Source organism: Chroicocephalus ridibundus, chromosome 1 (genome assembly GCF_963924245.1).
Source record: "Chroicocephalus ridibundus chromosome 1, bChrRid1.1, whole genome shotgun sequence".
NCBI lineage: Eukaryota > Metazoa > Chordata > Aves > Charadriiformes > Laridae > Chroicocephalus > Chroicocephalus ridibundus.
In genome coordinates this window covers 125,861,005-125,888,005 of record NC_086284.1, presented here as the reverse complement: position 1 = coordinate 125,888,005, position 27,001 = coordinate 125,861,005, and the positions used below count along the sequence as shown (strand labels likewise).

Genomic DNA, 27,001 nt, shown 5'->3' with positions numbered 1-27,001 from the left:
TACTGAATTGACAAGTCTACATAAATTAATCTCTCATAGAAAAAGCCCCACTTAGTACTGGTGAAGTATGCTTGATAGATAAACTAATTAAAATTAAATTTTGAAAAGTGTTGCGAAGGCTTGTTTTTTTCTTAACACACATACTCTTAATTCATAAAATTGAATGTGCAAGGCAAAATCAGCGCTGTGACAAACACACAGTATTGGTCATGACACCCCAGGTATTTTAAAAGGAATTTGTACCTCAGTAAAAGTGCAACATCTCTGTTCCTTCATACCTCTGCTCTCCAAATCTCAGTATGCTTTCCCTGATCAATTTGACTTAACGATTTCCTAATGGCCAGAATAAACTAATTAAAAAATCACATTGGATTTTTGTCTGGAATCATGCTTCCTGCAGGTATCAGGAGCTGACAAAAGGGGACAATCCCCTGAGACATGCCACAATGAGGAGGTTAGTGACGGCTTTTACTGTCCCTCTGTAATGGTAGGCCAGTCCTTCAGCCAGGGCTCTCACTTCTGTTTCAGCTCCTGCACAAGAGGGAACAAGGCAGCAGCAACAGCATAAAACAATTCCAGTGAACATTTCGTATAGGTAGTATTCCCCAATATGGGCACCGAGGAACGCATTGACAAAATTTTCTTAAAAAGGCACATTCATGCAAGCTGTGGCACAAGGGGCCAGCCAGCGGCAGAGCTGTAGCACTGGCACCAAAGGTGATGTAAGGAGGTTGCTAAAACTTTATTTTCCACCCTTTTGAGCAAGGCAGATTCCATCTGCTGGGAGTAGTTCATCAAAACTGCTATTCCCCTTGCTCTGGCCTGGGCAGGACAATCCCGAATGACAAGTCAGATGCTGCAGAGCTGCTCAAGAGTTAACAACAGCAACTGCCGGAGCTCAAGCAGCAGCTTCCAAGGACACTGCTCAGAGGATACAAGAATGATGCAAGATGTGTTTAAAGCTGTGGTAAGACGAAAAAACAGGTTTTGGGTTTATAAACGAAGACTTGGACATCTTCCGGAATAACAGAAAGAGGAAGGTTTGTTTGAAGACAGGTTTACCCTGTGGAGGGGTTGGAAAACACTGTACATTTCAAGAGAAGAGGTCCTTGCACAAACCTCTGGGAGATAATGGGCAAACTGTAAGCACTGCTTGCTAGACTGTGTTTTCTAAATAAGTTTGTTTTTTTTTTCCTGGACAACACTGACTCACTGAAATACATACCTCATTATTCAGTCTCCTCTTACTAACATTTTTACCAGATACTTCATGAAGAAATAAAATCTTCATGATAATTGCACTGTGACTTAACCACCCAGATGACATATCATTTCCTGAAAGCCAGTTTCTTGGAGGATTTATTAAAAAAAAAAAAAAAAAAAAAAAAAAAGAAAAGAGAGAGAGAGAAAAAGAAAGAGGCAAATGTGGTCTGTTTGGAGCCAGGAATCCTAAGTTCAGTTTTGGCAGCAACTCCCACCAGGGCTTTCCAGAGGGCTCCATGGGATTACATTTTCAAAAGGACTTAAAAGGTTTAGGAGCACGTCTCATTGTTAAAAGTGATTTAGACTAATGAGCTTAAGCATTGCTAAATGTACTGCTTCATGCTCTGTCTTGTCCAGCCCAATAAGGGGCAGGGTTCTCCCACAGCTCCTGATGGATTTAGATGCAAGGGTTTGAAATACTGGAACCCTGTTTCTACGGCTTTCTGATGGAGGTGACTGGTTCCGACCAGGAAAAGCAGACGGGGACAGGCACCTTATCCCAGCAGGTCAGCGTAAACCAGCAACGGAGAGAGATGGTAACTAACAGGCCGGGCTGTGAACTCGAGCAGCACTCCTTCTGCTGCTCATGGCACAATTACGAAGCAGAGATTAAAGGACACAGTACCTTCTGTGGCTGTGAACAGATTCAGCAGAGGCTTTCTCTCAAAGGTCACAAGCCTCTAAGTGCGTGAGACACTTTTAAAAGCAGACGTGGGCGCCCTTGACAGTGGCACGCAGCCTCCCTGTACCACAGTCCCTTCTCTTGCCCTAGGTCCGTGATTTTTCTCTTGTTTTAGTGTGGAGGTTTTTTTTTTTTTAAGGGAGGGGAGGTAAGGCACACAGAATACTTATGAAAGGAATTAGTGTTTTATTCCATTTCCACTTTTGCAACAGGAAAATTATTCAAAAAAATTCAGACGTACCATTGTATACTTGACCTAAATTCTTCAGTGCTGCTCCTACATGTTGTGAGACTTGAAATAACTCCTAAGTGTGTAAAATTTTGAACATGAAACATGAAAACTGATAAGCCTATTCACGCGCTGCAGCGTTTACTTTCTGCAAATGAAGCTGACAGATTTTCTGATGCTTTGTTTTCTATTGACAATAAGTCAAGACACCACAGAAATGGGGGCTTGAAAGGGGAAGAGACATTTCATGTCACATAAGAGTCTGTGAACTTTTGCATGGAAGGGTGGGGTAGGCAGGAGTGCAATTGTGGCCTAACATTAGGTAGATGTTTCTGCTAAAATGTTTAGCATTAAAGGAGTTTTTAATTTAAGCTTTCTATTAAATCATAATTTTAAAAATGTAAATCAGTGTTTTGATGCCTTCTAGCTTTGCACATTAGTCTCAGTACCTAGATAAAACCAATAAGTGGGTTTAAACAAACTCCAAACTCCTAAAAAGTGCCCTGTACTCTATCACAAACCAAGTATCAAACTGTTATGAATACGCTGCGCTAAATTGATTGCTTTTTCAGGATAGCTAAAAAAGGTATATAAAACCTAAGCCAAGCCATTCAGCCCACACACATGGCCCACAAACAGACTTTAGCACCACATTCTACCTGCTCAAGCTTTTTGTTGGCTCAAGATCTCACTTTTTACTCATCCAAAGCTCCATTTAAGACAAGAGAAATATTGTCTGAATTAAGGGCTGAGTACGAAATGAGTATGGACCCTTACTTCTGGCCAGACATTAGTACCCTGCAATTTCTTTGCCATTGCAATTTTAAACCACTACGCTATCTGTTGTTTGAAACTCATCTCACTACAAGTTTCCTAGGAAACATATTTAGGAGCACACATACATTAATAAGAACGCAGCCTCAGGCAAGTTTGGTTTTGGATGATGGAATAGCACTGCCCCTCCATTTGCTTACGTTCACCAAACCTGTTACTGAAACAGATCCAGAGCTCAGGGGAAAGAATGAAAGGTCTGTGCTGCGTGTTCTTCGTTCACGCCACACCTTTGCCTTTGTTCAGAAAGCCGGTGAACCTTATTACTTCTGAAAGTATGTTTTCTTTTTTCTGAGCTTCAAGTGGATGGCAGTTATGACAAAACCTGTCAGGGTTGCTGCTGTGCCAGTAACCACGTAGGCAATTCCCAGGAATGGGTTACTTCCTCCGCTCCATACCACGGTTGAAAGAATCACATGCTTCCTCCCCTTGAATTTGGTAACAGGGAAATCTGATAGAAGGATGTTAAGGTTTCACTAACAAAGTTAGCGTTATTTCCAGGAGGAAAAAAAAAAGTAGTAGTAAATGCTCAAAAACCTTACCAAGGCATTGTCTGCAGTTCTGCATTTGCTGCAAAAATTCCTTTAACTGACCTGTGATGTCCCTACTATTCTGGGTCCAAAAACCCAGTAGCAGCTGGTGGTAAAAAAATCCAGTTATTTTAGATACAGTCTTTGAGAACGTGGAAGTACTCTTCTTTACATTATATATTTCAGATTCTAATTTATGTAACTGCAATTGTGTTAATTTGCTATGAAAAATCAGATGAAAATGAGCCTTTTGGGCAGCTTATCATGGTGATACTCCACATATTCTCACTGAGGGGAAGTGCTCACCTCTACCTAATGTTGCATACCCAGAATGTTGTATGATTTTACTTTTCATCTCCCCACGTGGAAGCTTTCAGAACAGAAGTGTGCTACAACATTTAAAATCATAGCTCTATCGGCTGAGAAAGAAGAGAAATTTATAGTCATCTTGACATAACTCCTGCTGACAAAACAAGTGCTTTAGTCAGCAAAGTTCACGCTGTTCAGCGTGAGAGGGCATTTTCACCAGCACAAAAGTTTCTGTCAGCACATGGCCCAAATGCGCCAGAGGGAATCTGCTGACACAGGCATCCCGCGCAGCTCTCAACAGCAGGGATACCTCTGGCACTTCCTGCACCCCAGTCAGGGTGTCTACACATCTGATTAGACCACTATTAAATATTTCAACTAAAACAACATCTTCAACCATCTCTTCAGGTTCCTACTCTTCAGCGTTACCCTTTGTGTAAAGCTCCCATGTGCTGTCTCCAGACAAAAGTACCCCCTCAGAAGTCAAATCCACAGTCACGTGCTGCCATTTGAGTAACATGTCTTAACTCCATCCGCTCGGGCTAAAGAAAATGCACTCGTAGTGTCTCATCAACCTCAAAACTAGGTCTTTTCATGGTGATTTAGTTTGGGGTGTGTTGCTCAGTTTCTTTGCCATTTTCCTATACAAACCTCATCCACTTCCATCTCACTGTAACTATCTAATAGTCTTGGATAGTATGAAAGGATACTATAGGAAATACGAAAAGTGTAATTGCCTGCTGGGAGACCATCCGCAAACTGCCTTATCCGTCTGACGCGACGGTAAAGATTTCTGAATGTAGCAAAGGCTGACACTCGCATCCAGATAATGAAGTCATCATTTACATAACCGTTGTTCCTTTCATCTTCCTCGTCTAACAGATATACTGGCTTCTGCCAGTAAGGAGGTCTTGCTGTCCCTGATGGGAAAGAACAAAACCAGGAAAGACAAACTGTCAGTAAAAATAGTGGTTGGAGACTAATTTCTGGGCCTACTCACAACAAACACAGAATACGAGATACGCAAAAGACAGAAGACTCTGTCCAGTATTGAAAAATTATATATGCTAGCATCTCCACTCACCTCAAACGTGAATGAACAGAGCCTAACAGTACCCAGGGGTTGCTACACGTTAGAAACTTCAAGCACAGGAGAAACAAAGTGACTCGCACAAATGAAAATACGGTTTATTCTGGATTCTTGCCTCTTCAGCAAGTAACACGCTCGCTATAATGAGGAGCTTGCCTTTATTTCTATACGTTAATTTGTTCCTGTACAACCAGAAAGGCACCTTTTTGCAGTCTAATGGCACAGCCTATGATATTTAGAATCTGTCATATGAAAACTACTTAGATAACTAACTCTTGCGTATTGCATCCAGCACAGCATTGCCCTGACCCAGAAGAGGGAGCTTTTAGTCCCACTTCAATACAGATCAACTGTAACAAGGAAAACAGCCCTAGGAAACAGCTGTTTGAAAGAACTAGTGAGGATGGCAGCCTCACTTGTCTCACAACTGCCTAAGAATGCCTTCATGCAAAGGCATGAAGAAGGAAAGCCATGACATGCAGTTCTCCTCATAGATGTTTTCAATATGAAAAAATAAAGTGACTGCACCCTTGCTTCCTCCAGACAGATTAAGCGTTACAAGAAACTATACAGAAGTGTGTTGACGTGGGCTAACTTCAGTCTTCCAAAACCACTTTCTCCCAATTTCTATGGTCAGTGATAAAAAGAAACAGTGATATTTTGGCTAAATCTGTCTTCTGCTCTCAGTCACCCTCTAAAGTTGCTTCTCCAACCTGCTTTGGGAGGTATTTCTCCCAAAGGCAATTCATCTGAGAATGCGAGACCTTCACACACAGCGGGGAGGCAGGGAAGCCATTGAAAAATAAGGAATACCAGTGGAACCATTCTTACCTGCAAACGCAGAAGAGAGATTGTATGATTTTGGATTGCGAAATTTCACATTTTTATCTGTCCACCAACTGTTTCCAGTCTTCAGCAGTGGTACTTCAATAACAGATGAGTTAAGATTGTAAAAAAGATCAATAGTATCTGCAGGGAATACAGGAAGTAATATGTATGAGTAAAAGACAGTCATTCTAATTGCCAGCATGACTAACAAAAACTGTCACATTGAAGCATGTGACTAGAAAAAAGAATATTCAAAAGTGAATAGAAAACAAAAAAAACCCAGCACAGTGTACACTCCACAAGAAGAATAAAGGTTCCCGAGCCTTAGAACTTCTTAAGTTTTAAAGACTGAACATACTCCTAACCAATAATCCCTTTGAATCCCTGCATAGAAATATATGCAAGTGTCTCATGTCCATAAACTCCTGTGTGACTAACTTCTTTGCAAATCACTTTTGGAGCTTTCTAGGTAGCTACAGAAATTACTCTCCTAGTTAGCTTTCCCTAGCATTTTTTTGACAGTTGTCCTAAACTGATTGCTTTGCTATATATAACGTGTTTTCAGGGAACAGGGGAGAGGTGAAAGCACATCAAGGGATTCCGCGATCCTCTGGAGAAGATTTGCTTTGGTTTTATGCTAATTAGACCATGTCTACCAACTTGGACATGAACACTTCCTTCAATGAAAAAACATGTAGTTAAAATTGTGCTTAACCGTGCCATCCTGTTTCAGTGTGCAAAAAGCACTCGGTTTTATCCATTTTATTTTCCTAGTTAGAGTAATTTAACACAAGGCAAAAACATTATAGGTCTATGTAAACACCTAGGCAGCCAATGAGATGATGGCCAGGGATAGTTAGATGATATAGATGGGGACAGGCTGCTTTTTAGGAAACGTGAAAACCACAATTCAACTGCATGAGCAACAATGAAAACTTAACATTTTAAAATCCTGCTACAAAACCTGTGTTCACACAGCTTCTTAAGGCTCAGACACTTCTGAGTAAGTGATCATTCTCTGCACCCCACTATGTCCCCAGCTGTTTGTGACTGGTTTATTAACAGGAGTTGATATTCTCTGAGTTCTGCCTGCATAACTGCTTGTCTGACTGCTCCCTTACCTTCTAGCTTGGGCTAAAAACCTTTCCCATGGCAGGAACTTGGCCATCTTCCTCATTTTACAAACAAGGTTAGAGAGCAATTAGACAACCAGCTGAACTGTCAAAAGTGAATGGGAAGCACCCTCTTCCACAGCAGCGGGACAGAGATGACCTACCAGAGTTGGGATTCAGACATCACCCCTTTCCCCCACATCACCAGCAGCTGGAACATTTAATCACATTGTGCAGTAAGGACTGATGCAAAGGCAGACGCTGGGAGGTTTACTCTCAGCATTTTAAAATCTTACAATCCCTAGTTCTCTGCAACCACACAGATCCAAAGGTCCAAAACAATGTGAAGAACATGCTACCTCCTTCTAAGCACACCACTGTTCTCCCATCACTGTACAAGAAAGTATTTTTTAGCAAGGAAGTACACTAAATCTGTTGTATCATCATTTTTTATTTCACCAGGGACTCGATTCCTCAGTCCTGTTGTATATTCACGTTGAAGAACGACCTAGTAAATGAAAAATCTTCCTCAGTTTCAAAATGAGGGGCAAGTTACTAAACAGTAGGAAACAGAGCCCCATATTCACCACAGTAGCACTGCCAAAGAAAACCTTTTGTGGGAGAAAGACAGAGATCTTGCAAGTATCAGGACTCAGTTGCATTTGGGTAACGGAATAGTTTCAAGCGGAAATTAGTAAGCAGATGTGGAAGGTACCTACTTACCATTGAACATGCTGTTGGCAATAGCACCGCATGGAGCCATGGGCGTCCCATTTTGGTAGGTGGTGAAGGGCGCGCAGTAGCTCTTCTGAATCTGCATTCAAGGTCACAGAACAATCAGGCACAGAACCTGGGGGTTTTGTTTTGGTTTGCTGGTGTTAATGTTCTCCTCCCATTCCTTCTTCTGAAAAGCCACTGAATAATTAACTCTCCGGTACCTTTTGGTCACATTAGAGATGCATCCAAATGAATGGGTTTGTATTTGAAGAACACCTTCTGTATCACAGTAAGTAAACTTAAGGTCTTCACTGAATTCTGTGCTGTGGACTTGCAAACTCCAGACCACAAAAACTCATTTGGGGATCTGCTATTGTAACATAGCTATGTTAAAACGTTCCCATGAAGCCTTGGCTTACCCTTAGAACATCTTATTTCTCCTTCTTTTTAATTTTGACCTGGACTGCTTCACTGGTGGAGGACAGCAGATGCAGTTAGCCATATTACTGCAGTTGTGTGTGTGTAAGTCTTGAAGTATGAAGACACAGCATGAAAAAAAAAAGCCCATCTCAAATTTATCACATTTCTCCTATCCCAGTTCATAAGAAACCATAAATCTTCAGATTTAAACACAGAAACATTTTCAAATAACTCTAAAAAGCTCTGTATCTGGTTGGCACAAAAGCCAAAAGCGGTTGCACCTGGATGCAAACAAACAAGTTGAGTGGACACCTGGAGAAGCAGATGTATGGGGAACATGTCTTGAGAGTTACAAGAGCATTTTATAAAAACAACAGGTTATTATTGCACAACCATCATATGTACTGAGAGGACAGTGCGTGGACTGTGTGTATATTAAGAAGTGCTACTTTTAAGCCAAAAAAGGCATGTTTTAGATTTGTAAGTAATAAAACTGAATGCAATGATTGCATTCTCCAGTTTCCTTACGCAGGTGATGCTGTCTAGCCTCCTCTTTAGACCTCTAAATTGCATACTTCAGAATGCTACATGATCATCTGTTTCACCGTAAACCTTTTCCTGCTTCTTGTCTGCTTCCAAAGCCAGATGGGAAAATGAAAGACTTAGAATAACTTAATTCCCTAAACCTATAATAAACACAGAGCTTTAAAAATTTCTGGCTAAGATGACTGAAAACACTAGGAGGAAAAGCTTTCTGTAAATTCATTTGAAAAAGACAATGTATTTTTAATCAGCATCTCTACAAGGCACAAGTTTGAGAATTGCAACATTAGACTGACATCTTTTATTTATCTCCTCAATCTTCCTCTCTTATTAACTTATTAGACATAATGGTCCTAACAATCACAAAAGCTGAGAACAAACACTGAAAATATGTACCTTCTTATTATTCCCTAGAGCCATCTTAACACACTTACAGTTCCGCCTAGTTAGCTCTCCATATGGTCAAAGATGCACCTGATGGAAATACCGACAGTCTCATAATATAAAGAAGAAAACTTACATTTACATTTCGACCCAGCAATTGTGCGTCGCTTCTTGATATCACATATCGACGGTGGTTTTGATAGAAGTTTTGCAGACCATAGTACATAAAAACATCACCCTAGAATTCAAGGATAAATCCCTTCAATAAGATGAGTTCATGCAGACAAAGAGAAATCCTATTACTTGCTAAAAAAGAGAGAGGAAGAGAGTTCTCAATTCATATTTAAGTGTTGGTAACTACAACCTAAGCGATTACTTCAGCAGATAACTCTACGCAATTACTTCAGCGGACACTGGCTAGAATCTAGTCTTTACCCCAGCTGAAAGTTTTAGCATTTTGGCACAAAATTAAGCATACTTTAAATCACCAATTGAAACCTAAAATAAAAAACCCTGATTATTATTTTACTCAAGATGGCACGGCTGGTCATGAACCTACAATGACTATGAATAATTTTGTGAAGACAAGACACTAATTTTCCATAAAAGAATGCACACAAAAAACTTCAAAAAGTACCCATTAGCTCCTAATTCCTTCAGATTTTTTGAAAAATAAGGCTGCTTCTCGTCAATTATTTGAACGCTTTGGGAAGTTTAGTCCTGTAATTAAAAGGAGAATGCTAGGCAGGCAAATGCAAGTAAAAAAAGAGGGTTATTAAACTATTAAAAAACATTATTCTGTTGAGTAAACTTATCATCTCAAACATCACTGTAATGTGAAGAATTACAGAGTATTCTCACAGCCTCTTCAATACTGAGTAACCCCAAAGTGACTTTACAATTTAAATTGCACTGTGATTTTAAGGGATCATTCATGCGGTACTAAGCATAAGATCTCTTTGGCGGAACATGAAGCATTTTAACAGTCGCAGCAACATGACCCCAGTAGTTTAGGACAGGAAATGAAGGATACTTTTCCCAAATGAAACTGCAGAATGACATTGCTAGACTTGAATTATTCCAAGGACCTTGGGGATTAACCGCATAACCCTTGTAAAAAAGACTACAGGGGTTTACTTAGGACAAGTGGTCAGAGCTTCAGATTTCCTTCTCATTTGAGAGCTTAGCAGCACAGTAACAACTAAGCCCGGGTCAAGGGCAGGAGTTTGCTACTAACTCAGAGAGAGAGAGAGAGAGAGAGAGATACAGAGAGAAGCCACCTCCACAATCAAACACCATTTCCATCCCCATCTTCTCCTTGGACATCTCCCAACCAAGGGCAGAGATAGCCTGACGTTGACTACATTTAACACGTACCAACACGAACTGCAAAGGCAAAAGTGTAAAATTTTGAATATTTCATGTTTTTAAAAAGTACAAAGAAAATTTAGTCAGGAGCTCTACAGAGCAGAATTAGTGTATTTTATCATGCAGGGATATAAGTGACTGGAGGTACTAAGAAACTTCAGCTGGTTTCTCGCATACACTTACCAATATATCTTCCTTTAGCATGAAATTAACAGAACAGTGGCATTCCTTATTCCAATTAGAGGAATTTTCCCGGAGTTTTGAACAATCTGAGCATTTATCTGAATAATCAATCTGTCAGAGAAGTGAACATGCAGAGATATTGTAATAAAGAACATGCACACAGGAAAAAGTTACTGGTTTAGCTCCAGGGCTTCTCAGAGCGCTTCTCTTCTAAGTGACTCCGGACTGCCAGAAACATTGCAAAAATTCAACAGAGACAGAGAACCAGGACTTGGCCTCAATGAACATTCACGAATTTTATCCCTAGTTTAAAGCTGTTTTAGAGCCTTTTGATGACTGCTGCAGAATTTTCACATCTGCTCCTCGGCAAAGGAGCGCTGAGTGAAGAACACTTCTGCAGCTTGGTCTGGCTGACCAAGTAATGCTTGACAAATCCCCACACGCATTATGGCCCACCGCTCTTGATCAGCCAGGATGTGGCACTGAGCATTGGCTTCAACCAGGAGTCCATTAACTTCACCACAAGTCTAACCAACCTTGCCTCCAGGAGGTATTTAAATATAAGGGCTGCCTGCATTTTAAGATTTTTGCCCCAGCAAACATGTGTGTTCTAGTACCAAACACTGTCAAAGGGCTTAGTTTATTTCCCTTCAAAAACCCAGGAAATAATGACAACATTTCAGGTATTACCAGCCAGTGGCAGTAATTACCACCCATTTTTCAGATATTACCACCCAGTTAACCACCCAGTGCTTGGATTTTATCAGTGACCAACTATCTCTGAGGATTTTCACAGGAACACTAGCTGCTGGACACATATCCAGGGCATGAAGCTGTTCCTATCATCTTTAACCAGAAGCAAAAACTCAAAGTCTTTTCCCTCCTTCCCATCCCAGTTTCTTCTTCATAGAATAGCTAAGAACAACACTACCCCCAAACAAACCTGGATTTCTCTGACGCTCTTTGCGGACAGTATGAGGCAGACTCCCACAGAAAGGCAGAACCCGCCTATGAGAAAGAAGCTGGAGAGAACAGACTCAATGGTAAGTTGGGGCTTCCAAGCTGGTAGCTTCTGTTGTTTGAACGCACTGTTATCCGGGCATCTGGAAGGACGCACCTCTCCTTCTTGTGGAGAAAGACTCGTCTTGTTTTTCATTTTCTTCTTGGTGAGAGGAAAGAATAATATACTTGTGCTGGAGAGCGTTTAAACTGAAACACTGTCCTTACTGTTGTGAGACTGTATTGTTTGTTCAAACTTGCATTATGGCCAGGAATTACTTATTAACTAGATCTCTCTCTTCCTCATTTTCTATATTTGTGCCTGGATCCCCATGATCAGTGTGTACCAATCAAACAATTGTGTACTTTGGTCAGGGTGTCCAGTTCGTGGCTCCTGGAAAAGCTTAAATGTATGCTTTTTACTGCACCACAATTCAGTAGGACATTTTATGTCTTATTAATTTGCAGGGATACCGTCAGCTATACTGGAATTTCTGTGTAATCTCAGACGCATTATTTCTTCTCCCTTCACTTCCATAGCTGCCCAGCTAACAGGCATGGCGTACAATGAAAGGAGCTCTACTCCAATTGCACTGGATGCCACTGGGGAGTACTGCAGGGGCTGAGACAGCACTGGACAGAAAACATTGCTTTGGAAGACAAAACCAATTTTCTTAACCTACTACATTCATTGCTGTTGATTCAGATTCAATTTAAAGTTGTAAAAAGGTGACCTGTTTTTTATGACAAAAGGGCAACTAATTCTCAGAACGTCTGATTTGGATCAATGGCTTTCCAAGATGATGACGATTTGCTCACCTCTGTTCATCTTGTCCTCTGAAAAAAAATCCATCCATTCCCTACTAACCACAATGACAAAAGAATCACCCAGAGATCATCTCCTTTTAATTTAAATGGACAAACAGAAGAATATTTTTTGCATACTTCAACAGTTTAACCAAAATAAAGTCTCGATATACAGTAAATTTATCATGTAATACCAAAAAAATAGCATTTGGCCAGCTCTAGAACAGACAGGTGAAAAATACCGTTTGACAAATTACCGACATTCATACATTTTCAAAGACCCTCGAAGGCAAGAACTAGATTACCGCTCTCGTGAGAGAAGTAAACGTCTCCTTTGGGACAGCAGAGAGAGATAACAGAGAACTGAGTTGTACAAAGAGTTTCACACCCACGTTTGCTCATCTTCAAAGTCTTAAAAGTAACATATAGTAGTAAATCTATCAGGTGAATGCAATGTAACTCTAATTTCAGTATCACATTGTTCCTGTAATGAAAACCATACTAAAATCACAAACAAAACTTCTGTTTTATTATTAGAAGAAAAGGAGACTCAGAAACAGTTGCAACATGCATTCTTTCTGTATTGATAGACCTCTGAAAAGTCAAAATTCTTGATTCCATCACCTGTTAATGACTTGCCAATTGCAGACAGGATAATATTAAAATGCAGCTGAAAATTACTTCCTTGTTGGTAAAACCATTAAAAGAGTCCGAGCTTCACAGTCCCCTCTCTGCACAGCTTTATAATACTCATCTCCAGTAGGTCAATTGTTTCTTTCTTTATCTGAAGAAAACAAAAATCAAAGAAATCATCAAAAGTTACTGATAATGCTTTGGCTAAATACCTTTTTTTCTTTACTCGGGCACCTTACTATAGGACTAGACATGAATCATACAAGGTCCTGGGCTCTAGAATGATTCCATTTTATAAAATATCTAGCATTTGCTCTGCAATCCTAAAGTACAACTACGGCTCGTGAAGTTCCATCTAACATGGCTACAGAAAAGTTGTCACTGGTATGGCGTGGATAAAGCATGCCACAGCAAGGCGGGGTCCATCCTGGGCAGCAAAATCCTACAGGACTTTCCAGAGTATCGACCGGTATCAAGTGATCCAAAGGCAGTACTGCACTGCAACAGCCACAGCGTTGTCTGTGTCTGAGACACCTGAATGAAAGTGAGCATGAAGGTCAGGTCTACAGGTGTTGCATGCAAAGTACTTTGGTTTATAACACGGATATGGCTGTAGCTTATTACTTATCTGAAAATAAAAGACAAAGGTACTTAAGAGTAAATATTGACTACATACTTCAGCAGGAACACAAGATTCTCTATCGTTGTGGTTCGTTCAGAGTCTCCTTACAGCTTCCTCTTTCCACTTGCGAATAACTTTACTGCAGGTTTTGTCTTGGGATTATATCCATCTGTGCCTCCACTTTGCACAGGAATAAATGATGTGAGAAAGTCTGATGACTCTCTATTCCACACTGGATGTGGTATGCAAGGGTGAAAACAGTTGTCTTTCTATCACAAGACCATTTCTTACAAACGTTTTTAGTTTCACGAAGCTCGAAACTTAAACTTTCTGTATTTTCAAACTTACTCAAGGCTCAGTGTTTGTATTGTTTGCAGACAATACAATATTGGTTTTTGTTGAAAAAACTGCATTTGAATCTTACAAACAAGCAATCTGAGGAGACGAGACAGCTCTCTATTGCCATCACTCTACACACAAAGCTTTCAAAGTGGGAAGCTTGTCCTTTGGTCAGATCAGAAAGTATACAATCAATTTTTATTTAACCCTTTAAGCTTTGGTATAACCAAGTGTGCCAAGACAGAGACTGATAAACTCATTCACCCCACCTCTGGGTTCTCTATGAGCTTTCTTTTTATTTTCTTCTCTCCATTGTTTGGGATGAATAAAGTGGGAGACACAGAAAGAGAAAAGAAATCCAACAGCGTTAACTAATGAGATGTTAAGGTTAGTGAAAGAGCAATGGATGAGGGCACTGTCCATTATGTGGATATGATGGGATACAGGACTGTCACGTGGGAAGATTCATGTGTTTTTAAATTCATATATATATCAGAATATACCACTGTGTACATAATTCTCCACTGAACATCTGGTGAGTACAAAAACAGCAAGTAGAATGAACATGTGCTTCCACCTGCTCTTGCTTCCTGGTGTAACTACAATGAAATCTAGTAATGCAGTACCTTAAATATGCAAAGAAATTATGGACAACTGAAGTTTGTACTGAAAATGGGTCAGTATGCTTCATTTCCCATTTTAAGGGTAGAATTTTGCCTCCACAACTAATATGGGATGAAAGAAATGAGTACATCAAACTACCAATGCGCTAAATTATGTTTTCAGTACTGTAATTCCTTTCTTCTTTGAGAAAACTTATGACTAGTCTTAGCATGTGTTTGACAATTTTTATACAAGTAGGAGTGTAATATCCTCTGCTTACGAAGGTTGTATTCCATATTTCAAGTCTGCAAGTTGCCAAAACATCCCCTTGGTTTCTACTGTGTTAAGATGCCTTACCTCAAAAACATTATTTGGGCATATTTTATATTTTTTTAAATATATTTTATTTTTTTTACTGACATTCCTTACAAATAACTTTCAGGAATCTGCCTGCTGTCTGCAGCAGGACAAATAGCTGCAAGATGCTCCACTTACTTAGCTCAAGATGCCAAAAACCTTTCTGTATGTTGTGTCACCTGTATAAAATGCAGTTTTGAAGCCTCTTCTGAAATCACATATTCACTATTCTGTAATCACACATCTATTCCTTGTGCTAATGCTATCTATGAAGGCGTAACATTCTTTCTTACTTGGTTTCAACTTGAACTAAGCCTTAACATCTTGATGTTAAGATAGCCTTAAGATTTTCCCTTGATAAAATACAGCTGGATTCACAAATTTTGGCCCATGTTCCTAGACAGACATGCAGAAATGCTGTGATGCTACCTACAGGGAGCTGACAGGGATAGCTCAGGTTTGCAATAGCCCAAAATCAAATATTAGCAACATAATCTTCAGTTTTTTGAGGTGGATCACCTATAGTCTACTGCATGTATATTTACTTCAGCTGACTTAAAAAAAATCCATCCCACTGCAATAAGCATCTTTTATACTACTGTCTTGTGCTAATATGTCCATGAATTCATGTTATCCCTTCTTTAAAAAAACTTACAGGTAAGTGCAAGCACTGTACAAAAAAAACCACAAGAGGGAGCCTCCTTGCCTCAAAAAGCAAAGCTGGTTTGGTTTTTTTTTTTTTTTTGCTACTTCATTTCTGCAAAGTATATTTTTTGCGGGGCACTTTACCCAAGATTATTAGGAACGTGTATCTTTGTGTATGTGGGACTGTAAAATACAGCACATTCAAATATACAGACAAGTGCAGAGAAGGATTAATGGCTGAGAATTTGTTTCACTTGTGAAACAGCTTAATGTTTATATGCACAGAAAGTTCTTTATCCCTGGAGATTCCGCATATCGGCCTGCTCTAAATGTGCAGAAAAATAGGAACACCGTGCAGGAAACTGGGAGCTTTTTAATAATGACTGGTGGAGGAATCTGCCTCTTCCACTCTCTGCTAGCTAAATACCAGCTGATGCCCCAGAGCATCTGGTAAACACGCCTTGTCACAGCAGTAAATGTGAAAAGTGGATTATAGAATTGAAAAGAATGGGGAATTATCTTAAAAGGAGTCTTCAACTGATGGATAGCTCTACACAATTTGCATCCTACCTCTTGCCAAAAAAACACACACACACACCCAAAAAACCTGTAGATTTACGCACAAGAAGTTCTGTTACTCTCAGATGGAGACAAATAAATGCTTCTCCCAAGTTTTATTTAGTGTTTGAGGAAACTTTTGCACAAAGTCCTCTTACTGAGAGAACTTGATAGGAACAGGTAGAATAACCTTCTAGCATAAACAGGAGAAATTCACAGCACAGCCACAGATCTCACACCTGTGACTTGCAACAAAAAGGGAAAAAAAGTCTTCCTCAGGAGGTAATTTTGAGACCTGAGAGTCCAGACTTACTAGTGAAATGTTGACTTCTTTGTGTTTCTAGACCACTGAAGTCAGTTTTACAGAAATAAAACCTTACGGACCAAGATCTGGACGCTAGAATCAGAAGTTATGAATACACAGAATATAATATATACAGGTGCTTATACAGTACCTCAGGGATATCCATCATTCTCCTTAGTTTCTGATCTCTCCAGTTCCAATCCAGAATCATATATTTTGTGGAGTTCAAGCACAGGCCATCTAAAAAGACAACATAAATTTTACTACCGAGACAATATAACATGTGCTTATCAAAATGATTTTTGGCTTTTACATCTTTTGCTGTCTGTTCCCAAGGAAACTAATCTTTGAACACTTAAGTACTACATTCGCTGGTTGGAAAACTAATGCAGTGACACTGCAAACCCCCTTAACCACATAATCCCATGCCTTTTTGGAAGATAAACACAAAAGCAGAACAACTACTGTTGCCAGGCTTGTCAAGAGCTAACATCCTGCCAGAAAATAATTCCTCAAGCTTCCTCCTGTTGAAACCACAGGAGTTGAATTTCCACAGCTGATGAGGAGCTGGTAGTTACAAGGACCCTAGCCTGAAAAATCCTGTTAATGGGAACTGACAGTGTTTAGCAATTTACAGGACTGGGTGCTATGTGAATGTGAATCAGGTCAGTGGTGCTGCTGAAGAATTCCTTTATCCTCCAAACAAATGGTGGTGAAAGAAGAAAAGATCCTTTCTGAACCGACCCTCCAGCTCTTGCCTATTTTTTCTCTGGTCTTCTACACGATGTCCACAATTTTTCATATCAGTTTTGACTCCTCTCCATTCTCTAGTGACCTGGCACTGCAACATTAAGGTGTAAGAAAAGGACTAGACTTTAGGATAAGATGATACACCTTGTGCCCCTGCTATAAACTGCCCCATCTAACGTGGCAATGTGCTGATATGCTGAGCAGTAATGACTTAATGTTGGTGTATAGGGCACAGGAAGAAACAAAATTATGTTATTCCTGTACCCTCTTTTGGAAGGAGTGGTAGAGTCCCTATTCACAGCCAGTCTCTGACAAAAAGAAAACAGAGTCAGAGAAAAGCAGTGTTTAGAAAGAGGAATGGAAAGAATCACCTTATCATCTTGTTATTTTGTTGTTTGTTTTTCTTTGTATACATAATGTCTACTGAGCAAGAAAAACTACTCAAAATTTGTGAAAAGGAGATTTATACAGCATAATTAATTTCATTACAGGCAAATCAGAAATAAAATCAAATCAGCAAGCAGATCTTTTATTCACCGCTCACAAAAGTTTACCCCAAGCTCAGAGTGACATATGATACAATGACTTCTGCCATTATTTCCTCTTGATTTACTTGCAGTGTTTGGTTTCCTGAAGCTTTAAATCTTACATCATGGTTTTGCAATCACTCTCAAGTCAGCATAAATCAGTATTCCTGCCAAAAGAGGAAGTCCCCCACCTCTGCCTGCTCATTACCTGATTTTGTGTGCACACTGGTTTTGTTTTAATTGGGATCAGACCTAATTTGGATCAGTTCACTGAGCTGCCAAGCAGACTCTTGGGTTAGCACAAGAAGCAGGAAGGGGGAATAAGTGGGCACTGACTGGGGGGGCCTGGGAAGGGGGCAAGTATTACTCTGCCTTTCTCTGGTAATACTGATTTATGCTAGATTAAAGTGATCATACAAGCAACTGCTACAATCCTGACCTCATTTAGACTGACACAGTAGAATCGGAGAAATAGAACATTACAGATTGGTATCCAAATCCACAGATTCATGTTTAACCTAAGCGCTTCAAAAAACAATTGAAGTCTTTTTTCTCAAGAGACCAAGAATAATATACCTATGGAGAAATCCCTTCTTGTTCTCCTACCTTGCTCCACCAGTGCTTTTACTCTCCCAGGAGTTCCAACCCCAATATGGAACACGCCTTTCTCCAACATATTCATCTGTTCCTTGATCTAGTTGGAAGAGAGAAAGACAAACCATAGTGAAAAAAACACAAACTCAAATGATTGTTTTAAATTTTCTCCTCAAAGAGCTGGACATAAATTCAAGATCTCATAGCATCTCTTTCTAGAATACCATCAAGTAACAAATGCTATTCATCTTTCAAACTGTGAAACTGATCTACCTGAGAGAAAATTTAAGAAATACAACAGCCAGCTGGGCATCACACTTCTCAAGAAGTTCAGTCATTTTCAGCTTTAAAAATCTGCTATTGCACCAACTATTTCTGCAGGTGAGAACAGTATCCTTCCTTCAGCATTTAAACAAAGTCTCTGGAAATATCTGGAAAATTGACAAAGTGAATTAGCACTCCTTCAAGATGGAGACACTGAAAAAGGGTGAAATAAAGCAAGTGACATTTGTGTGTTTGGCAGTGATTATATCAAAGGCCAAATGTATGCTCATTACTTCCAACATCCCTGTAATTTCTGCTCTCCAACAGGTATGGATGTTGGGTATTCAGGCATCCAATTGACAGAATGCAAATATGGGTGCCGGTATAGTTTGCTTCTACAAACCTATATGTGTGAGCCTTCTATTTAAACAGGCAAAAGCCACTTGAATGAGGACCTGAAAGGAATATGGGACATCTTTAAAACATAGCACATGCATGAGCATCTACATTCTGCACAGGATTGCATCAGAGCCACTAGAGATGTTGTTTGTCAGTATTTGTCAAACTGCAACAATAGGCTACCAAAGGAAGCTTTACTTAGAGAAAGGAACGCTCTAATGAAAGGAGCTATTGCTGAATGCTTTAAAAAGAAAATGGTATGACACTAGTTAGCTGTTCTATCAAAATGCCCTTGCAGCTTTCTTACCTTTATGTGCTTTGCAAACAGCTTGAGAACTCTGCAGTCTCCTTTAAATGCTGTCATTGACCTAGCAATAAAAAAATTGAAAAAGGAAATGCAAGCATCAGGGCTGGGATTAAGACCACACAGAAGGAAAGCAAATCTAGCTGGCATTTCTCAATTTGCTTGAGACCCACAGTTCCCCAATGACCCCTGCTTGTACTTTGAACACTATGTACATTCTTGTTTGCTACTTGATCAACAGCTATCAACAACTGGACAAACACAATAGCAGATATCAGTAGGGGCAACATTGTTTAGATAGCTTTTCAGATAATATTTAAAAGTTATGGCCTGTGCTTTCACAGCTAACTTAGTTCAAAACTGACTGATCACCAAATTCTAATTAAAAAACATCTCAGTTACTGAGATACAGGTGTGAATGAACATGCACATACGTGCACAACAAATGAAAGATCCGTGTATGGACGAATATACATTTTACAGCATCTTCCTGCAATGTGGCTGCTGGGAAAATCTAGGCTGCCACAGGCTTTGTTATTGCAGAGATTGCCCACAATCCAGTTAACCAAAACTAATTTGTCTAAAAACCTGACTTGTTTTTCTGACACTCCATTTTGGCACGCACTGACTATTCTGTGTTCTGTATTAATCAAGCAGTACTTACTGAATGTCATTTAAGACAGCTTTCTCTGCATGTTTTTTTGCAGTGCACCAAATTTTAGATTTTCTCTTGTGCAAAGTTAAAGGTTTATATACAACTGTGTATATATAAAACCCACCCAAGTCTCAGATGGTAATTTCTGCACAGCTGTTTTGCCAGCCTGAGCCAGCTGAGAACATGGACATGGACCTGGAGGCACTCAGGCCAGACACAGTTGTTGGCACTTGAGGCCCTGGAACGCCATGTCCTCATTGTCTTTGGTGCAAAGTCACGATTTCTGGTGGTGGATCGTGATGCTTTACGGGTTTACTCTGTTCCCAAGTATAACATGTTGCATGTTTCCCCCCAAATTGGTTACACTTTATTTTTGGTTTTAAACAAAAATAGCACTTCCATGCAACTGAAGTACTAAGTGTTACTTCAGTCTAAAACCAAACACCACACTCCCACAGTTTAAAGAAGCAAGGGATATTGCATCAGTTTGAGTCAGTGAATTTGTTGGCTAGCAGAGGACAGTGTCCCAGTTTTGCCTTTATGTCTGTGGTTCCAAGACAAAACCTCTGACTGACTGCCAACCTCAACACAGCATTTGCTATCGACATACTTGATGAGTTCCAAGGAACGAAGGGCAGAACTGCAGATAACCAGCATCACCACCGACTTCTTCTCCTTGTGGTTTTTACGGAGTTTTGCCCACTTAGGGCAGACTGCAATGAAAAAGCCCATGTACACACACAAAGTACTACATGCCGCAATTTTAAATTACAAGACTACATGATGAATGGTAGCCAGCAGCAAGAACACACATACTGACTTCTATGAGGTCTGGATCTCTGGCAACACTTTTACATTTAGTCATGGCTGAGAAATTGGAAAATAAAATGCCCAAAATAAATAAAGTACAGAAATATCACATAACTGAACAAATTAGATAAGCATTAAGAATCAATGGTTTGCAAGACGAGAAGTGCATTGTCTTCATTTCCCACATACGGTAATTTGTATCAGAGAAAACCAATTGAAAAGATGTATTTACCAGACCAGAACTTCTATATAAATATAAGAGAATAAAAATTCTCTTAGTTCATGTCAGTGGACAGCTGCAGAATTTTTACTGCAGGACAATACATACACCTACTTATGAAGCCACAATAAATTACTGACAAATAATCCCTAGCAATTAAAAGAAACTCTAAAACATTTTGATACAAAAAAGTGATAGAGTAAAAAAGAGTCAGAAAAACAAGACCTGTCATGAAAAAAAAATAATCCTTAAAGTTATTAATATTTCATAATTAAAAATATTTGGAGGTGCAGATAAAAACTGCAATACTATTACGTCAACAATTTTTTCATACAGCTTTCATCTCATTCAACATTTCAACTCACTTTCTTTCAGGTATGAAGAAAAACTATGGGTGAGATCATTGGCTGGCAAAAAACAGGAATCTGAAAACATAAAAGGAAAAAATACTTTCATTGATCTATTTTTAACAGCAAAAGGAATACATATTTTTGCAGCATAACCACTAGTTATACTGATGAATTCAAAACTGTGTTAAAATCCACCATCAATAAATTATCATTTGTGAAACAAAGATTAATGTATACCTCATATACAAGAAGCTTTATATTGGATAAATCAATGAATGTAACATCTCTCAACTCAATTGCAATTCCTTTCTTTTCTCCCAACATGAAACTTTGAATACACGACTGTGCAGGTATGATCACATATTTTAAAGCAAGTTTTCCTATGTCTTTGCCACAATCAATCAAAAATCTTAGCCAAATGCCTTACAATTAACCTGCTAGACTGTTCCTCCAATCTACCTACAATGGAATACATTTTTAGATCACCTGAACAATTCATGCTGTGTAAATGCAAGAACCTACCAACAATCTACCTGCAAGTAAGTTAGTTCCTCTTTCTGGCCTTTCATATTGTGTTAATCTACCTAATTCTATCAACTCTAATGGTAACAGTTACACTGCATTTTAATGCCTTCCTCTTCCTTCATTTCCCACTAAGCGTGTAGCTTTTACCTAGTCACTGTGTTAACTAGTAAGTCTTAAAAGCACTCTGTGGCAGACATGCCGTTTAACTTTAAGCTTCATATAGAGGCAATGAAGAAAGAGAAGGTCCTAACAGGTTTTTTGGAAGGCCTTTCCTTTCTCCAGCATCTATATAGAAAGCCTAAGTTCTTAAAACGGCGATTAAAATTAGATAATCTAAAAAAATGCATGAAGAAGAGCACCTCAGAGTGCCTGTCTATGGAATGACATGTTTGCTGATATATTTTAACTAAATTAAGGAGGTTTCCTTACAGACATTATTCATGTTCACAGGGACGGCACACTGTGCTAATGCTGGCAACATCAATCCACGACTTCCACTGGAACACACAGTGTGACAAACTTGGTTTGTAGCTGATGCCTGGCTGAAGTCCTGCCTGTGTAGTTTCTTGAGCATAGCCACTCTCCATCTCTGCTATCTTCCATTTAATGAGCATTGTCTTGCTAAAAACTTTTGATTTGCACTAATCCCTTCTATTAAATACAGAGACTGACATTTACTGGGACTTGAGCTCCAACCGGAATGAATGTGTACAACTGAAAGATCAGCAGCTGATTTTAAAATGATTTTAAAATCATTTTTAAAAGATGCACTTGATGCTGGTGGGGAAGGGCAGGGGCTACCCTTCCGTAAGCATTTGGTGGTAATAGGAGAGCTCTTCACACCCACCATTGGCCTTTCCTCACAGTGGTAAAATATCTTTGCTGTTTTGTTCTTCTGAATACATTGTCTCATTAATGACTGAACAATCCGAAAGACGGTTTCTAAAGGACACGAGATTCAGTCACTGATTTTTCACCAACAGTCCAGCAACACTGGAGCATTAACAACAATTTTAAATTAAAGTTTCAGAAAGGCGGGGGGGGAGGGAACGCATAGCTCCAGACTGCAGCAAGAGACCCTGCTGACTACAAACCTGACCTGCACCGTGTCAGTTAACGAGAACACACAACTCCAAGTAGTTGCTTGTTATTTGCTCAGTGCTTTGACATGAATGACAGCTGTAGAAGTTCATGAACTCCTTGGCACTCCAAGCCTCCAACTCCCAGCACAAAAAGAAAGAAAAAATATCTCCATCCAACCCAAGAACCAATCCATATGAAAATGGGTCACTTCACTAGCCCAAAGGGCTCTTTTAATAAGAAAGAAACCAAAGCAATTTATTACTTGCTAAAAAACCTAAAGGTCTAAAGATATTTAACACAACCTTTTCAAAGCAATATATGTGGGACTTCTCCAGGTTTTCTTGATTCAACAAGAAAGCTGAACTTGCCCCATAGAAATAAAGAAGGGTCAGCCTATAATCACGGATGTTAAGGAGGAGAGTATCTATATAGAAAGACAGGCTTAAACATTAAAAGAAACCAACCACTGCTGGGCTAGAAGCCTCCTATATTGGCCACAGGTCACTAACACCAGAGGTTCAAATTCAAGAAATATCAAAGATGTATGCAGGTTAGTTACCAGGCCGTTTGCTCTTCATGAGCATCATCAACAAATAATGAATAGTGCCTAGAAAATGACAGTGCCTCTTTATCTGCAGAGTAAGAGGCAGAGAAGTTCAATGCTGCCTCCATCTGCAATGTAACCTCCAAGTGACAGAAGCTAAACCTGCTCTGTCCTGCTTTGCCTTTTCTATCACTGGCTTTTAACTGGAGACAGAATATGGGAAACCAAGAGGGTCCTCATCATGGTTAAAACTCAGTCACTTTACACTTGGACCAAAACCACCATCTCATTTCATGCCACTCCCTGAAAAAACACTGCGTTCAACATCTCACAACCACATCAGAATGATGTCTTATTATTTCTTTGTCTACTCCTGTCAGCCCTCCTATTATGCATCCGGATCGGCTCAGATAGTCCCCGAAACAAAATACATCTTCGTTCTCCCAGTTAGCATTTTGGAAGCTATTATTAGGAATCATATAACTTCTGTTAGAAAAGTAAGCTCCTGAAATGACTACTTTATAGTAAAAGGACACATTTAAACAATGTTTCTTTTCATTTATGTAATTCCGAGAAACCTCACATTTATTCTGAAGAAACTAACATCTATACTTAAACAGCAAATTAATATACAGTATAAGAAAGTATTTCCATAAAAAAGTACAACTCAAAACCTGTCCCTAAAATCCTTTTTCTTCTGCAGAAAAAGAACTCAACAGTAACACCAAAAACCCATTCTTTATATATTACATGTAGGATAAGTTACCTGACAGCTTTAATTCCTCTATTTCAATCACTGAACGGTTTTCACCAAAGTGTTGACTAAGGAGATTTTGTAGATCCGCAGGGACGCCAGGTTTTGGAGTGGATTTTTCCAGAATATCAGAAATTTTTTTCTAAAAAAACAAGTAAAATGGGTAAGTATGGCATTTCTCTAATTTCTGCTCTTCGCCTCCATAACTTCATACAATTACATTGGCTTAATTATAGCTTAATTAGAAAAACATCTTACAATAGGACAAGATTCCCTTCATCTTTAGTGGGGATGCAGACTTCAGACGCAAGTTCAGATACTTTGATGAGATTGTCTGTGAGCCTGAAGACAAAAAATCTTGTGCACTCACCTGAAATGCTGCCGTAAAAAAAACATAACTGAAAGCTGGTTTTGTGAGTTTTGCTATTGTTACACTTAAATATCAGTTCAAAAATTCAGGGTTTTGTCATCATTTGTTTTAATTTATTAGTCTTAAAGTATAACAACAGGAATTGCATGTTTATATAAATCTTGGTTATATTTTGATTAAGACAGGGTAACTATCTATCTTTTGGAAGGAAAGATGGTTAGCTATGTTCACAGAATACCACACAAGTGTGATGAAAATGAGTTAAAAGCTCACAAAACCAGAAGTCAAGCAGAAAGAATTCAGCAGCTGCTTTGTTCTTCCAAAACGTATAATTTTTTAAACCAAACTAATAATTTGTAGAGCCTGGACATGAGTTCATAATTATTGTGTTTTACACCTTAGGAATGTTAGCAAATAACAGGTCTGAATTTTCACTGAAGTGAAAGTGTTGCTGTATATTTCCCCACAATTAAATGGGTCATGGGGGTAGAATAGTCCAGGATTCCCATTATTCTGAATGATCTGCCATCATTTAAGAAAACAGCAAATTTTCAAGGATAGAGCCAGCCTGGAGAGAACAGCCAGAATGTGAAGCCTCTCTTGTTCTCACTGAGAAGTGACTCATTTGTGAAAGGCCAGCTCAAGGTTTCTCAGCTGCGTAAGCCAAACTGAACTTGCCTTCATCAGGACGCATGGCAGCATTAGCCTAGAAGCGAAAAGGAGCAAGAGAGCGTGGTTAGGACGGAGCAACAGCATATACAGCTGCATGGCAAAGTGAGATTTCAGAGAGAGATGAGGTGGGCCTGGAAGCATTTTTGACAGCTTTGGAGCGATGGTGGGTACCTTCAGTGCAAGTTCAGCAGGCTAAGGTCTAGGGCAGCAAAGATCAATGGAAATTTTGGAGAGAGCTGTAGCAGGAATTTCAATGTAAGGGACAGATCTTTTTCCATCCCTCTTTCCCTCACTCCATCCCAGCACCCACACCCTCCTTCTCTTCCATTCCTCACCACTCCACCTTTCCCAATACACCCCAAACACTCCCATAACGGCGGCATAAGGGGCAGAAGGCCATACAGGGGCTGCTGAAGCCACTCCACCCCACAGCAAAGGCAAAGTAGGCACCTGCCTCTCCCGGCCATCTGCCACTTTGGCCACTGCCTCTTTCACCTCTGCTAAAAGCCAGCTGTGTGTCTGCAAGACCCCAAATGAATCTTTGACAGCGGGATGAAAAGCTGGACATGAGCCAACAATGTGCGCTTGCAGCCCAGAAGGCCAATCGCATCCTGGGCTGCATCAAAAGAACCATGGCCAGCAGATCCAGGGAGGAGATTCTGCCCCTCTACTCTGCTCTGGTGAGACCCCACCTGCAGTACTGCGTCCAGCTCTGGAGCCCTCAGCACAAGAAGGACATGGACCTGTTGGAGCAGGTCCAGAGGAGGGCCACGAAGATGATCCGAGGGCTGGAGCACCTCTCCTACGAGGACAGGCTGAGGGAGTTGGGGTTGTTCAGCCTGGAGAAGAGAAGGCTCCAGGGAGACCTTATAGCGGCCTTCCAGTACCTAAAGGGTACAGGAGAGACGGGGAGGTGCTGTTTGCAAGGGCATGCAGCGATAGGACGAGGGTCAATGGCTTTAAACTAGAGCAGGGTAGGTTTAGTTTAGACATTAGGATGAAGTTCTTTACAAGGAGGGTGGTGAGACACTGGCACAAGTTGCCCAGAGAGGTGGTGGAGGCCCCATCCCTGGAGACATTCAAGGTCAGGCTTGACGAGGCTCTGAGCAACCTGATCTAGTTGATGTCCCTGCTTACTGCAGGGGCTTGGACTAGGTGATCTCTAAAGGTCCCTTCCAACACAACAAGTTCTATGATTCTATGATACGTGGATATGAAGTGCTTATGCCTTACTCTCAGTCTGCCTTTGGCCTGGCGCAAAGCCTTCTGCAGTCCCCAGAAGACCTGCCAGTGGATGTCTGGCTGTTTGGCAGGTTTTTGCAGTGCCTGAATCTGCAGCATTCCTTCCCAAGTTTCACCCTCATTTAGCACCATTGTATTTTTCTGCCATGCAACAACTGTCTTCCCAAAGAACGACCAGAGGCCAACTTGCAACACACACCGCCTTTGCGTGAGGCCCACAATCGAACCTCTTCATTGTTCTTCTTATTGACCACACAAAAGCTCTTCTCCAGCCCCACAACCTGCCTCTTAAGTGACCCACATTTGGTAGCCTCTGATTTAGCAGACAGCAAGACAGAACTATCAGTCTCATTTTACTTGGTAATTCAGCTTAAGGTGTCGTTCCACAGGATCATTACATCATTCGTTGCGCCACTTGGTTCCTTCAGGAAAATTATGGCACTCTAGAGGGGAGAAGCCTGATACTAACGAGAAATTCCATAAGAGCAAGAGCAAGGACACCTGAGCAAACTCTCTTCCTTGAAGGAGAGCTGTGGGGATACGTTCCTCATGCAGGAAGTTTTATTATTTTTCTTCCAATTC

General features: G+C 40.1%; 2 protein-coding genes across 7 annotated transcripts in view; both read right to left on the bottom strand.

Moving 5' to 3' along the window:
* Positions 1–2,134: 2,134 nt before the first annotated feature.
* Positions 2,135–11,721, bottom strand: LOC134522598 (cell cycle control protein 50C-like). 2 transcript variants are annotated; one of them, XM_063350381.1, is made up of 8 exons: positions 11,607–11,721; positions 11,433–11,511; positions 10,490–10,600; positions 9,075–9,176; positions 7,598–7,688; positions 5,766–5,903; positions 4,555–4,764; positions 2,135–3,456 (listed from the first exon to the last, which is right to left on the bottom strand). In XM_063350381.1, the coding sequence occupies exons 3-8, from the start codon at positions 10,508–10,510 to the stop codon at positions 3,269–3,271; spliced, it is 750 nt and encodes a 249-aa protein (XP_063206451.1). In that variant the 5' UTR covers positions 10,511–10,600; positions 11,433–11,511; positions 11,607–11,721; the 3' UTR covers positions 2,135–3,268. The 2 variants fall into 2 exon arrangements, with proteins under 2 accessions (XP_063206451.1, XP_063206443.1); XM_063350373.1 differs by having other exon boundaries at positions 11,433–11,715.
* Positions 11,722–12,375: 654 nt separating this feature from the next.
* CMSS1 (cms1 ribosomal small subunit homolog) overlaps positions 12,376–27,001 on the bottom strand; it is a 243,329-nt gene continuing 228,703 nt past the window's right edge. For all 5 annotated transcript variants that reach the window (XM_063350327.1, XM_063350343.1, XM_063350351.1 and 2 more), the window contains 7 exons: positions 24,148–24,277; positions 21,245–21,304; positions 20,460–20,562; positions 19,198–19,258; positions 18,240–18,327; positions 16,508–16,596; positions 12,376–13,079 (listed from right to left, as the gene is read on the bottom strand). In XM_063350327.1, the coding sequence (XP_063206397.1) occupies positions 12,996–13,079; positions 16,508–16,596; positions 18,240–18,327; positions 19,198–19,258; positions 20,460–20,562; positions 21,245–21,304; positions 24,148–24,277 (615 nt within the window). In that variant the 3' untranslated portion in view covers positions 12,376–12,995. The remainder of the gene's footprint in view (positions 13,080–16,507; positions 16,597–18,239; positions 18,328–19,197; positions 19,259–20,459; positions 20,563–21,244; positions 21,305–24,147; positions 24,278–27,001) is intronic.